Source organism: Stegodyphus dumicola, chromosome 12, assembly GCF_044657685.1.
Source record: "Stegodyphus dumicola isolate Sdum_Otavi_A_Nest chromosome 12, ASM4465768v1".
Lineage (NCBI taxonomy): Eukaryota > Metazoa > Arthropoda > Arachnida > Araneae > Eresidae > Stegodyphus > Stegodyphus dumicola.
Window position 1 is genome coordinate 35186681 of NC_140779.1, and position 18485 is coordinate 35205165.

Consider the following 18485-nt stretch of genomic DNA (forward strand, 5'->3'; position numbering starts at 1 on the left):
ATACACTCTTTTGCTGGAAAGAAGAGAAAATGGAAAAGGACGCACCATGAAGAAAGTGACCTATTTTATATAAACTAAAATTTATAGAAATTCCAAGGCCATAGAACCCATTAGTGTAGCTAGCAATTGCATGTTCAATGTTCAAACCACTAACTGGTGACACCCTTCTGGCGGCGGTGCATGTTTGTAAACGTTGAGGTAAGGAGAGATAAAGATTCCTAATCTCATCCTGAAATACCTTTTACCATGCATTCTGCAGCTTTTGTTCCAGAACTGCAATATTTTCTGACGCCCGAATCTGGTGACATAATATATCCATAAAATGTTCGACTTTCAGAAATTATGTGACCTCATTAGCCAAGCAAGAGTATCAATAGCTCGGAAACAGTCCAGAGATTCGCGAACCGTATGAACATCACCCTCTTGAAAATTGGCTCAAGAATATCGCGCCGTCGAGAGAATCACAAACGGTCGCAGCATGTTATTGGCATACGGTTGAGCTGTTAAAGTTGTATGTAGGATGTTGCTTGCTGTCGTACGAGATAGCACCCCACACCCATTACATCAGGCGTAATCAGGTTCATCAGGCATGATTGTGTGCCTTTGTAAAACTGTATTGGAACCGTTGGCCTTGGACCCCCTTCACACACGGACCCGATGGTCATCTGCACATAGACTGAAGCGGAATTCATGCACTACGCTGCTATACCAATCGACTGAAAACCATCAGAACATACCAACGTTTAATATCTGAACTTACAAACACTAAAATGGCAACACTGTGAAAGCATGGTAGCAAAATTATGCAAGCATTAAGGTACACTTAGAGAAATATTAACACGAATTTTTGCAATTTGAAGACAGACTTCAGATTGTGGCAAAAGAGGGAAAGGTAATGTTTTTAGATATTTTAAGGATAATGAAACCAACTTTTTTATTTTTTACTGTGTTAGAATAATAATTAGGAACTAAAAATTATTTTGAGGTACCCTTTTTATAGGTTTTATTTTACTTTACTTTATGACTGTTGATTGGATTCATTGTTTTTTGGTCAAATCTTGAAACAAATTTTGACCACACTTCATTTTATCAATCCAATTTTTCAAAACATTTCAATACGAGCGTATGAATATTTTATACTTCACAGATTTGATTTTTCAAAATTTGTTGTATATTTGCTTTTATTTAGAGTTAAAAATTTCTGTATTAATATTAATTAGATGCAGTGGAGCTATGCAAACATCTCCACTGCAGTTGTTTTTTAATTCGATATTTATTTGTTTTACTTTGATTTGAATTTTTCTCACATATCCTTACTTAATTAATTACCCCAAAATTTAAAGTTTTATACCATCCAAAGTAATTTATAGAATTATAGTGATTTCCAAAAATTGTTCCTTTTTTATTTTTTTATTTTGTGTAGTTACTAAGATTGACACAATTTTAAAACAGATGAATTAATTATTCATTTTTAGCAACCAGGATATTAAGTAATGATATTGGATTTCGAAATTACGAAGTGAGAAATTTACTCAAGCGGAGTTTATTCGTCATCCTGAAATATTGGCGCAATTATAGGCGAACTTACTTCAATTATTTTGGCGAATAAAAATCTGTCAGTAGCTAGCAAAACACTGTCAAATAAGTTCTTTGGTTCGTAAGGGGATGCCTCATAAATTCAGGTAAATCAAGTGTTTCAATGTTGTTATATGGATTCAACGTTGCTTTTAATTTTGCCATTTTTTTAACTCCATATTCTTCCAGCGGCTTCTATATGAGCATCAGATTTCAGATCGAAAATTTATACTTGTGATTGACTATCTAATGTTCGAATCCTAAAGCTCTTCAGTTTTATAGGCCTCTCAAAAATCAGAAAAGTGAACTTCTGTCTTCGATATTTCCTTTTATGTCTTCCATAAAAAATATTCTCTCTTCTGTTTGGAACTTTCACAATGGAACACTCTTTAGTCTCTTTGCACCATTCTTAAACAGCCACTGCTCCGGAAGCATTTTAATTGTTGGATCACTGTTCTTTGTACAAAGGCTTTCGTGGAAGTCTGTTGTTCCGTTAAACCCTTCGATTTTTTACTTCCTTGTACGAAGTAAAAAGGAAGTATTGTAATCGCGAAGTATTGTAAGTTTCAGGCAGCATATTTCAACGAAAATATCAATTTTGACCGCTATCGAATGCAATTTAACGATGTTTTTGCGGAACATCTGTACGTAAGGACAGAATAAAAGACTCTTTTCCTCCCAAAAAATTATAAAACTGCTTTAAAATGAATTCTGAAAAGCATTATTCGTGGTGTCTGTACGTACGTACGTATGTATCTTGCATAACTCGAAAACGAGTCGCCTCAGAACGTTGAAATTTTGTATATAGGACTGCTATAACATGTAGATGTGCACCTCGTATTTTGGTTGCTATCGGCCGCACCAAACGTATATAAACATATTTATATATATATCCACTCTGTTACCGGGCTCAGTGATCTCAGTTTCTTTATTCTTATATGATTGTAAATTGTGCATTTTTTACTTTAAAAATGATTGGAATATGTTGTTCTTATCATCCCGTTAAGTGTTTTTAGGAAATCTGCAAGCAATATTTGTAAAATTATCAACAATCTCAAAGCTGTTTAAGTGCGGTTAAGCCTAATTTTTAAATAACATCGCGGACATGTTTGTTTACATTTGAAACAAAACAATAGTAGATTTGTTGCCTATCTAGAGAGACTAAGCTTCGCAACAACAAATATAACGCCTTGGTTTATTATTTCAAAATAAATCATGCTTGATACTTTCTGGAATTTTTTCGAGGAAATAAGTGTTTAAGATTTACTTCGTAATTTTTAATATAGATATTTTGAGTTTTTATGTATTTTTGCTTTGTCGCGAAGTGAGAACTGAATTAATTGAATGAGAAATACTGACTCGTCTGTGAAAAACTGTTTCTTTTCTGTTTTGTTCGCTTAATTTCTTTTATACATCGTTCTAGATTTGTTATAGTATTTGAATAGAACATGTGACAAAGATTAGATAATTCTTCAAATGATATAAGTTTTGTTCATTTTGAGTTATAATATGAACGAAATATAACGCTGGTAAATAAACCTAGCCCCAAAGTGTCGCTATGGTAAACAAGTATAGTGAATTTTAAAGATTGCGTTTATTCTATTGCGACTTATGCGCTATCGACGAAGTAGATTTAATTCACTCCAATAAGTTTAAATGAAATGCAAGAAAAAATGCTTATAATGTAATATTCCGTACAAGGAAGTCATGTGGTGTACACATGAGATTTATTTTCAGTAGCCTGAGTGCAGTTATAAATTCCACAAATCCAAACGCTCTTTTCCTTGTACCCTAGATGTTAATTCTCTAGACCAAGTGTAAATGAATCTGATTCCAATCAAAAATGCAATTTAGATTGCTTGAGCCACATTACTTGCCGAATAGTTATTTGTTAGTTACATCACTGTACTTATACATAGTTACATCACTATATATGCGTTAGCTATACCATTACATCACTATATATGAGTTAGTTTCATCATTACATAACTATTTATAATGTCTGTCTTAACTCATTTGTGCACAATTTTACATTTATTTGTTCCACATATATTGTACAATCCAATAACTTTAGAAAAGTCCACTGCATGTTGTTCTGCAGAAGATAAATCCGAAACTTCATCATTTTTTAACTCGCGAGAGGGAAAAGCAGACAAACCAATTTAAATATCTTTAATTGCTGCGTGAAACAAAACGCTTTCTTTTAGGATTGCCTATATAAAGAAACTTCTGCTAGAATCACATAGCATAACCTCCCCGAGATGTGCGCCATGTTTTCCTGGATAACAGTCTAATATAAACATGGGATAACACCTGGATAACACTAAAATAAAATACATAAAACATATCTTCAATTTAAACGATTTTAGCAAAATGTGCTTAAAACAAAAATTCGCTTTTAGCTATCATTAATATTCTTGGTTATGTATGACTGAAACTAAAATCATGCTGCACCCACAAACAAAGTGTATTTCGACATTATCAGAATTTCAAGAACAAAGAAAATAACGATTATATTCAGTTCTCGTAATTTCTGGGGAGTTTGGGGATTTTAAATTTGCACTTTTTAATAGCCCAAGAATATAACCTTTAATCGCATATGACTTAGAATGTTATCAAAATTTTAAAAAAATAATATTTATTTTTAGACCAGCTAAAATCGCGTACTTTTTAGCTAAAATTGCGTGATTTAAAAACTTTTATATATACTTTTAATAGGATTCTTAGTAAATGTGTGTGTGCTAAAAAAAATCTCCACTGCAGTGCTTTATTCCGCTGAAAAATGCAATTTTATATGTTCGGATGAATTAATTGGCTGTTCAGTCCAATTGATCAGCGCTCCTCGATGTTCACTCATTAATTACCAATACGTAACCTCATTCATTAATTACTATTGAGTACCTTCAGTGGTAATTCACTCATTAATTACCATCGAGACGAAATACAGATGAACACTGAATAGTGCTTTTCATCTTCTCAGGTTGCTATTATGCTATTCCACTTCAAGCACCATAAGAATGATTTGATTTGTTAGTAGCAATCTTCGCAATGAACATTTTTAATCTGCATTAACCAAGCTATAGTAAACTATCTACATTTATAATGAAACAGTTGGATCTTTTAATATATCTCACACATTGCTGTGGGGGGGCTAGTATATGATGATAAATTCTCCAATACGCGTTATAACGCACTTCATGGCTTTACAATCTCAACATAAAAAGTAGAATTGTTTTCTTCTAGTTACTGTTTCCAAATTCCACCCATATTTTTTTTTTTTTTTTTTTTTTTTTTTTTTTGTGTAGCCTCCTTGCTGCAGAACGATTAAGAAATCAATCTGCCGTTCACAAGTGTACAATTAAATCTCAATAATTCAAAAAGTAATATATATGTAATAATAAAATTTCATAGTCAAGCATACGCTTAAAATTCTAACTGTATGTTCTTTTCATTTTTAATGGCGACGTTCTCTTATTTCAAAGTACGTGGAATTAAATCCACAGAACCGTAGTCAAGTTGTTTTTCCTACATTTTTCTACATGTACAGTTATAGAATGTTCTGGAAGTATTTAAAGCGAACTAGATTGGCTGACGAGGCTGACGTCATTTCTTGGAAGCTCCGTCTTTCCAGAGGCTATAAAAAGACTCGCAAAAGGAATATCGGGGCTTTTTCTTAAATGACACGATGCAGTAAACTTCATACAAAAAGTTATTAGTAATTCTTTTTATTTACTCCGGATATCTGATTTTTGTAACTGCTTTTTCTCCTAAGCAATAATAAATGGATCCTGTTCTTTAAACTTATCGTCTGATAATTTAAGCTACGACTACATCTATGATTCTTCACCAGTCTATTTATTCCGGACAAAAGCTGGTACATCACATATATATATAAATATTTAAATCGTGTGATTTAGCGAAATGCTCTAAAAAAGTAAATAATAATTTTTAAATTTATAGTTTTTTTAATCAAAATTCCCCAAGAGAAATTTTAGAGAACTGAACGTAACCATTCTTTACTTTGTTCCTCAATTAGCATACACATTTCGTACAAGAAAATGGGGTCTCGGGATTTTAATTTTAATCCTATATAACCAAATGATTACAAAACACTTAATTGGCGAGGATGGATTTAATATATTAAAAGACAGAGGGAAGCGTCTAATATGGCGAGATACAGAAAATTAAAGTTTTGTGTTCGAGACTATCGCTAGATTATCCCGAACATAAACACAAATATGTAAGTGTGATTCAGACCGTCGTTCATTGTTGTATGCTACGTTTCTACGAAAATGCTGGATTTGTAGGTTCTGTAATACCTTGAAACTGTACGTTTTTACAACGTAACTGCCAACTTTAGTATATTTAAGCATCTTCTAGTTTCTGGTATTATATCCAAGTAAGATGTTAATCTTGTTACTGTAGCCTTGTTGCTATTTTCACTGACAGTGCAGCACATAGTTAACAAAAATTACTAATAGAAATTGTCGTGAAGTTGTACGTGAGTCATTACGTTGTTTGACGCTTGAGAGGTGAAAAATGAGCAATGTCCTCCCTGGACCTCTCGAATACTCGACGAGTGTTCAACCGATACACCACGAAGGCATGCAGAAAGGAGAGAGAAAATACCTTATAAAGTTAATAAATACGTAGTGCATAATATCGTACTCAAAACGAACACTTTTCTGCAGTTGCAAATTTCGCAGGTTCGTTTTCCCTTTCGCAGATTCCCACATTTGAATAGAACTCATCGCATGCTTCCCTTTCCATGGACAAAGAGTGGAAAGATCCAGGTTACCTAGACGGCGTAGTTAAAGCCTTTACATAGATAGATCATGGCTTCAGGGTTCAGAGTTCTAAGTTTAATCCTGAAGCATAAGCTGTTTCTAAAGTCCATAATTAGTTTTCATAGCCAATCGATAAGATCAGCCTGATTCTGTGAATAAGAAGTTCAGCGATTCAAATCCCTGTCAGAGATTAGGTCATTAAGAATATAGACAAGCGTAATTCATGAATCAGACTGAGATTAAATTACTTTTTTAGTTTTCTCTTTAAATAGAAGAGTTCTTAACCATTATCGGAAATTAAATTTAGATACGGCCAAAAAGAATTGTTGTAAGAGACAGTCAAATATTTCATATTTTCGAATCTTAAATTTTCCTTATTGTATAGTAATTTCACAATCTCTTTATTTTGCAAAATTAAAAAAAAAAAACAGACATCTTTATATAAATCAGAGTCCATATTATTTTGTAAGGGCCGACCAGCGGCTGAGTGAACTGGACATTGGTAGTTCATCCCTGAACATTAGTAGTTCCGTCCGAGGTTCGAATCCCGCAAACGAGCTGGCTGCATGAGCATTTTCGTAGTTTTTCCCCTGTGTAACGTGTTAATACGAACCAGTTTACCTTAGAAAGTCATCCACGAAGGCATCCCTCCCTTCCGTGCAGTGCCTCAGGGCACGTACGTAAATAATAATAATATTATTTCGTAAATTTAAGCGCAGCTTTCTCGAATTAACCTTAAAAGCATGAATTTTTATTTTCGTGTTTAATGCCAAAAATACATTAGAATTAATATCAAGTAAAATAGGAAAAATACTAAAAAAAGTCTAAACTAAAAGTTTATTCCAATTTATGAAAAAAATATTATTAATTTTACAAAAAAAATATGATAGGCAAATGTTTAATAACAATTTTATGTAATAATGCATACCTTATAAACTTGTTCAAACAATTTTAAAACTTTGAATACATCAAAATGACTACAAACGCAAAATCAAATAATGTCCACACCCACAATGACCCACACCCACATCGATTAACAATGACTGTTGTTCAGTTAGTGGCGCCACCACACTGAAACTTTCAGAACTGTAAACGTAAACAGTTTGCACCCAATTGGTTACACTATGCAGTAAACTAAAATGTGTGTTTTGATTTGATTTATACGACTAAACATGAGTATGTTGCCAAATGGAAAGTACATGCATTTAAGGGTTAAGCATGAGTCAGCTTGCTCTGTTCTGTTAAATAAGCGTTGTTCCCAATAAATGTGTAAATTTTAATATTTAAACCAAACATCTTAGCTACTAATCAATAAAAGATTGAACGGTTTATCTCTATCACATCTTTCCAAAGGCATACTGCTCATGTACTGAATTAATGAGGTGATATGAAGAATTTTTGTCATGTCTAAGTCCGTATTAGATCGATAATAAAACAAATCGAGGAAAAAACCCCGGTTCTTCAGTTTTTAAAAAGCTAATAGCAGAGCAACCTTATGAGGTATTTCTCCCGCCTTCTTAGCATGCCTTCGTGGTGCAGTGATCAGCACACTCGGTGCGTATTCGAGAGGTCCGAGGTTCGAGTCCCGGCGAAGGCATTGCTCGTTTTTCCGATCTCCAGCATCAAAATAACCTCTACAACTTCATCTGAGGAAATCTCATGCTAAAACTTCATCTGAGGAAATCTCATGCTAAAACTTCATCTGAGGAAATAACCAAAATAACCTCTACAACTTCATCGGAGGAAATAACAAAATAACCTCTATAACTTCATCTGAGGAAATAACCAAAATAACCTCTACAACTTCATCTGAGGAAATAACCAAAATAACCTCTACAACTTCATCTGAGGAAATAACCAAAATAACCTCTACAACTTCATCTGAAGAAATAACAAAATAACCTCTACAACGTCATCTGAGAAGAATGTATGTTTAAGCCATTGTTGAAATAATTAATCAAATGATTTTGAAAATGAATGTATTACGCGCAGATATGTTGGACAGATGAATTAAATATGTCTCATTCGACTATATTCAAAACACAGTAGAGAGTTTGTACCGACCCATAATACGTTTTAAGACATTTTCTTCGTTTAATGAGACCACTATTAATATTGTATCCATTTTACATCCTTATACTCGTATAACATGCACAAATACGGGATGCAGGTAAATCATAAAGTCTTAAAGGGCGAACATTAATCAAATAAATGTTTAAATGTTAGGTAACAATAATTTGCATTCCAGGTACGTAGAGTACATTCTTCTCTCTGATTTGCATTTATGAAAGAACTAGATCTCTAGATTTAAGTCTAATCCTCAAAATCCGGTAGATATACCTCGAAGAAATTCAAAATTAGGCCAAAATCAGTCTTAATTTGAAGCAGATTTGATTGAATTTTGTTAATTTTAGTACAGAAATGAAAATGTGCTATACGTTCCTTTACAGAAACATGTACCGTTTCAAGAGATAACAGAACCTAAAATTCCAGCTTTTCCATCGAAGGACAACGTAAAACAATAAAATGCTCATATATTTGTGTTATGTTATTTTCAATCCCACTTATACATTCGTACTTATTTTCGGGATTACTTTGTATGGTAGTTTTGAGCACACAACATTAAATTTCTGTGCTTCACCATATTACGCGCGTTCTCCTGTCTTTCGACCTTAATACAACCGTTCTTGCCAAGTAAGTTTTGTAATTTACAACCATTTACTTTTCCATAGTCAAAATACATTTTATTTGCAGTAACTGCTGATAGCTGAAACTCTGGATAATGAATCACTAGATAGAGAGTATGACCGTAATTCACCGGGGACTTGTGGCTCTCCCTCTAATGGGCCACACTTCAAATCGATCCTGTTCACCAACAATCCGTGCAAATCATCACCACCGTGCACACAACCACCATCGTGCATCAACACCACCATACATATCCATCCTCTTTCACCAACATAGAAAACTTCGCAAGGACGTTCTAATATATAAATGCGGTATCCCAGTGAAGATCAGCTTTTAAATTCAAAGAAGCAAGTTTCCTAAAGATATATTTCTTTCTCTATGTTTCAATATTTTAAAGCAAATAGAGCTTTAATTGGCTTAAAGCAATGGATTAAAAACCTATTTGTATAGTAGCGATCTGGTATAATGATTCTGATATCTTTATTAAGGTTATTTTTTTAATGATTTTCAAGATGCGGGCACCTTTACGCCAGGAAAATTTAGTTAAGATTTTCGTCTTTACGAATACTGGCCGACATGCATCAAGATGATAGACCTTTTAAGTTAGAGCATTGTAGAGATATTAGGTATATTTTTGGAAGCATGAATCATGCAAAATGAGCAACGCTTTCGCCGGGAATCGAACCACAGACCTCTGGAATACGCGCCCAGCGTGCAGACCACTACACCACAAAGGCATGCTAAGAAGGCGGGAGCAATCCCTTATAGTATCATTAAAAAAAGGATCCCATGTACCACGACCTTAAACTGGAAGTAGTATACAAGATACAGAAAAAATCCCGTCATGAAATGATTGATTTTTTGCAATTTTTTTTTTAACTTTAAGAAATAACAAAACTGAAATTGTAGTAAATGAAACAAGGCCTTATTTATCAAATTGTGCTTTACATGGGTATTACTGATTGGCTAAGAGAGAGATGCTTTACATACCAATGCTTTTCACTGGTATTACTGGTTGAACAGGATTTCAAATTAAGGAAATTTTTAACAGTGATTTCACTAAGCTAAATAATTTTCCAAGATGTATTATGATAGTAAAAAACTTGTAGCGTAACTAGAAATTTAGCAAATAGAATCCAAAAATTAAACTTTTGAGACTGCTGGATGGATATTTGACGGCCGACGGATATCCTTGCTTTGCATGACGCGTGACGAAAAACGTCTAATTTCACCGTTATAAAACCGTCAATTACGCATTATAGTAAAACGCCCAACGAATAAAAAAAAAAAAAAATTAGTAACAGAAACCGAAATAAAGGTTCATATCTCCGTATATGTTTTTCATAAATTTTTGTTTAGAAATTTATCAGAAAAATCATAACCCTCAGTAACAGAGGTCGGGCAAATACCTTTGCCAGAATATAAGTTGAAAATAACTGTTTGAATTTCATACAATATTACCAATAAAGTTTGAACAGCTAATATATGTTTAAAAATCATTTTTATTGGTATTAAAAATTCCTTATGTTTAACATTTGCTAACGTTTGATAAATAAATTTAACTGAATTGTTATAGGAACGTTAGTTTCAGTTTTAATATGGCGAAGATATTTAAAAGATTAAATAAACATTTTCTTCTACAAAGAAGGAGCGGTAAAGTCGCTGAACACTGGTAGTTCGGTCCGAGGTTCGAATCCCGCGAACGGGCTGGCTGCATGGGTGTTTTCGTGGTTTTCCCCATGTGTAACGTGTATACGAGCCAGTTTCCCTTAGAAAGTCCTCCACGAAAGGCATCCCTCCCCTTAGGCAGATAGCCCTAGTGTGCTTTGCCATAATTAAATACACCACACCACACCACTTCTATAAAGAAGCTCGCTGCAATTACGATGCTTGTACGTTGCACTCCAAAGGGACTTAAGTCTCCCTCTCCATATGTTTGTTCAAGATAAAAGTGATAGTCTCTTCTTTCTGTATATTTATTTCTTATGTTTCATCTGTAAATTCGTAACTTAATTTCGTCTTGTTTTGTGTCGTTGTATTGTTTATTCTATTTTACTTAGCATTGTTATTCATAACAATACTACGTAGGGCATAGGGAATTTAAATATCGTAAATAAAACAACAACAAAACAAAAAAAAAAAAAAAAAGTAAATTTTTAAATTTACTTTTTGCTTCTAACACCTATTAGCTCGATAACATATTTTCAATCATAACGTGAAAAAAGCGTATACTAACCATCTGTCATGTTTCTACATAAATATAATCACTTGAGTAGGTTTGTCAGGCACTCACAGACCATATTTGAAATAATTTCTCATAGGTGTTTTGCTTAAGAAGCTCTTCCAGAGCATACGATCTTGACTTGTTTTAGTTGCTGAAAATTAAGAACGCGATTTCCAGTGTTGCAGATCTGATATTAATTGCTTACCGTACGTACGCAAATGCAGATCTGATATTAATTGCTTACCGTACGTACGCAAATGCAGATCTGATATTAATTGCTTACCGTACGTACGCAAATGCAAATCTAATATTAATTGCTTACCGTACGTACGGAAATGCAGATCTGATATTAATTGCTTACCATACGTACGCAAATGCAGCCCAGATTAGTTTTTTTACTAAGCGTCATTGCTGACATGACATGCCCATAATTTTATCCTGTCAAGAGAGCCTTAGTGTTGTCTGAGTATGATGCGAACTATAATAAAATTCAAATCAGTACGTTAAAACTTCCGGATTGGCGTTAATATGGGGTCTGTAGCATATCACAAAGAAATAATAACAGTAATAATAAAAACAATAAAATCTGGGAACTTTCGGGTTTTATATAACGCCCAAACGGTGCGTTTTTTAACGTTTTGTGTGTTGCCTTTATTAAATAAATATCATGCCCTTCAAACATAAATCACAAAATTAAATTCAATTGCCATATCAGGTACTTTTCCATTTTGCCGGCGCAGGCGATAAAGTCTCAAAAATGGTAAAATCGATGCCAAACGGAATATCCTCTCTGGTAACCTTTTAGCCTCATTTTCAAAACAAATCGCAGCCATTTCTTATCGAATTGATTGTTTCTTTCAATACCAGCATACAATTACATAGAGTTTTTAACCAGATAGTTCAGTTTTATGCACTAAGGCCATTCACGGTAATTAAGTCAATTAGAATGCAATCACACCGTTCACCCGAAAGAGAAAATATAAAAAAAGCGAACTCAAGGATTAAATTCATCAGTTCTAATGAGAATGCTTTAGCAAAGTAAAGCACTGCGGTTTTACATGATTTCTGAGTAAGCTATTCGTACGAATTGAAATAATTCTTGCATTTAAATTTGTATTCCATAAGATTAACTAGAAATTAATGTAGATAATTACTGGGAGAATTAGATTTTTATAACGTAGTTTATGTGAGATGAGATCACTTGGGACCACGTGATATGAACCAATGAATCATAATTTTGAACCATGAGATTACAGTAAATTCTTAAATTAATGTCTTTTTACAGATTTATTGCCTTTTTACAAAATTTTAAATGATATTAAAATGTTTATGCCTTCAAGATAAAAAATTCTTAGAATTAACATTTGTTAACATTTTTATGTGTATATTGTGTGTTGTCGCCAATAAAGTCTGCTACGGAAAAGTACAACATATCATAATGTAATTTAAAAAGAACGTACGTATCTTTAGAATTTTCAATACACAGTCTGGCACGCTGGAGATAAAAATGTTTTTTAGTCCAAAGGGGCAACTTGCCCTGAAGGACAATTAATTTCATTTTGGCATTTTGCGTTGAAATCCATCAGCGAAACACTTTTCAAAATTTTGCCACCAAATATTATCGCCCTGTATTATATTTAAGGCAATTAAATAACGAAGAATATTCATGAATGTAAATATGTTTCTGGTATTGTGATAAAATAATGGTACCTAGAGCCATCAAAATTTGAATAACATAATCTCCCATAGAATATGGACATGTGGAAGCCCTAATTTGAATTTGTATTATTCATACTTTGTAACACTTCAACGAATCTTTGATAAAAAAAAAACTAAACGGTTTCATAGCGAGCATTGGCAACACTGTACAAAAAAAAAAAAAAAAAAAAAAAGAAAGAAAGAAAGAAAAAGAAAACCTTTTTATCTCCAGCGCGCGGCTCATTATACGTAGACCATGATATTTAATAAATAAAGATAACACACAAAAAATTAAAAAAAACACCCCTTTGTACGTAATTTAAAATCTGAAATCTTTCGGACTTTTTTTTTCGTACAGTGTTGCCATTGCTCGCTTTGAAATCACTGAATTTGTTAATTACAAAATTCATCAGAGCTTTACAAAATATAAAACAGATAATAAAACAAATTCCAAATTCCATATCTGGACTTCCAGATGCCCATATTCGAGTGGAGGAATGTGTTATTCAAAATTCGATGGTTCTAGGTACCGCCGTTTAAAATGAACGAAAGCAAAATCGCCAAACTAAAATTAATAGCTTTTTTTAGTTAACGGCATTTGTGCTAATAATAATAATAATGATAATAATAATGAAATGAAACTAGATTTTACCTTGTGGGTGATTTCTTTCCACGACTTGGTGATCGAGATCTGTGGCCATGCTTCTTAGAACCAGAAGAAGAATCTGTGTCTTTACTTTCAGTTGAAGTCCTGGTGACGAGTTCGTTTCGTTTTCCGCCATGATGATGGTGGTGATTGAAGTTTTTATTCAGTTGTTGGCAAGACCGATTGAGGTTTTCTGGAGACAAGCACAGGAAATTCTTCTGTGGTTCAAATTCAACTTCACTCTCGTCTAGAGAAGTTTGAGTCTTTTGAGTTCGATCGATGTTTTGTTGTTGTTTTGTTTGCTTGCGATCTAGAGACATATCTCTACTACTTAATTTACAGCAGATTTTCACAACTACTCTGTGGGTATCTTATACAGTTAAATGAGTCTATGCACGCACAAAAACTCAACATTAGAACAGAAGCTTAAATACATCATTGATTTCACAGGTTTCCTCATTTTTTATCAAACATGCGGAATAATATTCTAAATATTTTTTTTTCCGAGAAGCATAAAAATTAAACACTTCGAAGATCTCAACGTTCTCTTAGATTTCAGATATTTACAGTTTAAATTATTTATTTTTTAAAAGTATTCTTTTTTTTATTATTTTAATTTAGTTATTCTGTTAATATGCAACAGCTAATAAAATTTCAAAAGAATGCATTTGATTGTCGGCAAAATAGGAATTATATAATATAAGACCAAACTGGCTGAAGATAGAAATTTTATTACTTGATGAATACTTAAAAGAAATAATTAATGCTGAAAGCAATAATCATAAATTTAAAGAAACGCCGCAGTTCAAATTTAGTTCATTTTTTAAAAAATTAACAACCTCGGTTTCTTCTGTAATACCTCTAACACTTTAAATACGAAAATTTAATATTTGAAGCTAATATTTCCATACGCATTTGCAACTAATAATAAGAACGTTTCACTTTCCTATTTACTCAGTTTCAAAACTGAAGTTTGGTGTAGGTTGGAGACTGATAACCTGAATTACATTTTAAGGCACAAAATTATATGTAATTCAAAAATATATATAGTGTATTTATCAATCGATTAACTAATTATTTAAAATAATATTTAATTACGCCAAAATTCAGCACCAAAAGTTATGTAAGCGATACATTTTATGCGTTAAAGTTCGAAATTGACGGTATATCTTCTTTATTTCTATAAAACAAAGAACCAAATTTATTGCAAAAAATTATAATTGATTTCCAGTTCCATACGTTTTTCGGATTTAAAAAGCACTCATTTTAATTTTAAAAATTAAAATTGTTTGTTTATTAATTTTTAAGATTATTTCTCTCCTAAATCTTGATAACGTTCTTTTCTTTATAATTTTCTACGCTTTAAAAGCTCATGAATGAATTTCACTTTTTCGTAAATCTTTCATTTTTTTAATGTTTTTAACTTCTCAACTTTTATTCTTTACACTTAATAATTCTGAAGTATCATGAACATTCATTGCTTAATTCCTAATTATGTATCGCTTTATGGTAAATCAAGTTATGTATTTTATATATTTAGCACTAGCATCTCATATGTCTCCCTCACGTCGTATCAAACTGTTATTATTTGAATTTGCTTTTTATATGTATCAAAATTATTTCGCAATACGCTATCCCAAACCTCAGTGCTTTCCAGTGGACGCAGAATTTCTCAGTAGCAACAGCAATAATAATACACGCGCCAAAAATTCATTTGATTAAAAAATATTTTGAAAGAAACGTTTTATTAACTAGCCAATAAATTAAATAAATAATAATAAATTTTCAACACAAAATGTTATATAATAGAAAAAAAATATAATCGTTTCTATGCGAAACAAAATATTTTTTTATTTAAAACTAATTTCTAAAAGCAATTATTACTAAACTCTTCAAATCAAAATTTTTTTTACCATTATCATAGAATGCTATCAATGCATTGCAATATACCCCACAGTTTTACTACTATAAAAAGGTAAAGCAATGATTATTTTTTTATTTAATAAGTTATTTAGGGTAAATAAAATCTAAAAAATGTTATAACAAATTTTGAGTTGCAATACAACTCATATAATTTTTCTATTTTCTTAGAATTTTTAGTACCGTTATTAATTTACTTATTTTATTTTTAAAGTATGTCTTAAAATTCATAAAGGTCCAATTATAAATAACTATTTCTTTTATATTATGAATATTCCTATATAAATATTTTAAATACTTAAAGATGAACTGAAAGTAAATCTCGTTATTACTTAAATTCTACACTAACTTTTCTTGATAGCACCGCAAAATTAAACGTTAATTTAACACCAAAACCTATTTGCATATTGAATAAATTACTAAATTCACTGCAAGCAATATAATAAATTTTTCTTCAACTTTATTTTCGTATAAAAAAACGCATTTCCAAATTTAAAAGGCTGTTATATCTATTCTCCGTAAATAGACTTCTAAACTTCTATCATAGATTTAAATAAGAAATATTACCATAAGCACACATTTCATTTTAATACTGGCTTTGCGATGAAAAAATATAGCAATATTTTCAGATTCTTCAAAGAGCACTAAGTTCTCTACATCTAAAATGGTATAAATTCCTATCCAAACCACGTGCTTCAGTAATTTTTTTCACACATCTATTCAGTAGCGCAAGACACAGCGAGAGATGCTATAATAATTCTTTTCCTTTCTAAATACGACACCAAAATTATCCAAAATGCTCACGGGAGAGGAGAATGACAAATAAAATTCATAGGAGACTATTTTTTAGAACTAAAAATAATGGTTTTTCGTATACAAAAAGTCTCTAGATGAGCTCTTTTTGGTCCGGCGTAACCAGCGTAAGAGTCCTGGACATGATGAAAACTCTGCGTGGGTATTCGACGCGCAGTTTCTCGCGCAACTTGCGCGGGCATTCGATGTGCTTGAATCCCTGGGATACACACCTGAGAGACTGTACACAAATCTAGCTTGGTTATCTTCAAGTCTTCGATGCATATTGTCCCAAAATTAACTGCAGATTTTGATACAATGTCAATAATTTGACGAAAGTAACATAACTAACATATTATGGCTGACCATTGATTTTTATAAAAAAGCAAATTTGTAGCTATTACTTGAGTTTAAAATAAAATTGAAAATTAAAGTAATTGCTGAAAAAAAGACTTGAACCGATAATAAATACAGAGGTTGTTCACACATTTTTAGACGACATATATTGTATTCACAAAACTAAATTACATAAAATTCTTGTGTTTTAAATGTTCTATTTGACATCCCTTATTCTGAACTATCTTTCGACACCGCAATTTCCAAGATAATAATGCCTTTTGAAGTGGCAGAAGAGATATTCTATCCCGTTCCTCCCGAACAGCTTTCCAGAGTCCTGTTATTGTTTTGGGACAACGTTTGGATAACAGTTTTTAAAAGTCCAAAAGCACAAAAATCCATATGTGCCGCATCGGGAGATTTAGTAGGGATATCAGTGAAGGGTATGGCCTTGATACCAGTTTTTGTTCCATTTCGTTTAGGAAATTTACAGTGGATTTTGATGTGTGACTGCTAGCTTTGTCCTGATGGAGTCTCACACACTGTAAGTAAAGATATAGTATTTCATTCAGAAAAAGTGGCGATAAAATATGTTCCTGATAGTATTTGGAGTTAATCTTGACATTTTTATTGCACTCTCTTAATTTTTAACTTGCCATTATAAGAAAAACCAGCAACAATCATGAATCCCTTAGAAAACTTTCTTTCAATTCTTTGAACCATATACTTAAATTGTTTTCTCCCCTTTTATGATAATAAATGGCTCTTTTTTGTTACAATCTTTTAAATACATCCATGCTTCATCTATTGTGACAATTGCTTTCCATTTTCCTGTGGATAAGTGTTTCTCATATAGAATTCTGCAGCGTGTCCTGCGTTGAGCGATGTGCTTTGGAAGAAGACGATGCACGTTGCGTTTTTTCGCTTTCTTAAGATTTAAATCAACGTTTATCATTTTGTTTACAGTGGACACCGAGCATTTTAATGATTTTGCAACTGTCCTTTGACTAGGGGGATTTTCTTTTAACATTAAACAATGTACCTTTGCAATAGTCGAAGATGTTCGTTTTTCCTTTGGATACTCGTTTGGAATTTTTGTCCCACTTGAGGCTCCAATTTGACGTTTTTTTCCTTTCTTGTTGATGATATTACCTATCGACGCTTTAGATATCACAAAACCATGACTCTCACATCGTTTTTGGATAACGGAGTATGCATATTTCTCTTCGGAAAGAGCGTAAATGTAGCTTTCGAACCACTGCTTTCTTAAATTCGCCATTTTGAATAAAAACAAAACTTTCAAGCCACAGGCGCTAATTTTGACTTTTAGAAACATAGTACAATTGCAATTACTTCTTTTGCAGCAAACTAATTTTTATTACCGCTTACCAAAATCGTCTACAAAATGTGTGAACAGCCTCTGTATAGTGGTTTATTTTTGAGTCATACTTCAACAATTTTTTCTCAGTTTATCACAAATTTACAGCTGGGTTATTTGAATATGGCAATAACCAAACAGATAATCTGACTAAGTGGAAGGTTATCTACGAGAAACTAGCTTATAATTCCCTTACATATATAAATCCAGCCATTTCGAACCTATGTCGAACTACTAGTAGTCATCTACCTTAATTACTCTGCCACTGTGTCCGCTAATTTATATATTCGGAAAAGTATTTAAAATTAATGAAATGAGATTATGGGATTTAAAATTTTAGTTAATTTTATTTTAGTCCACACATAGACTTGAACAGAAGTTATTTCATATTATACAATGTTACTATTATGTATGGAACAGCCTTCAAATTTTATATTCGCA

At 32.3% G+C, this 18485-nt stretch overlaps 1 protein-coding gene across 1 annotated transcript in view; it reads right to left on the reverse strand.

Moving 5' to 3' along the window:
• LOC118183508 (uncharacterized) overlaps positions 1–16456 on the reverse strand; it is a 108243-nt gene extending 91787 nt beyond the window's left edge. Inside the window, exon 1 of the mRNA XM_085827379.1 lies at positions 13625–16456. Coding sequence (XP_085683505.1) covers positions 13625–13938 — 314 coding nt within the window. The 5' untranslated portion in view covers positions 13939–16456. The remainder of the gene's footprint in view (positions 1–13624) is intronic.
• Positions 16457–18485: the final 2029 nt, after the last annotated feature.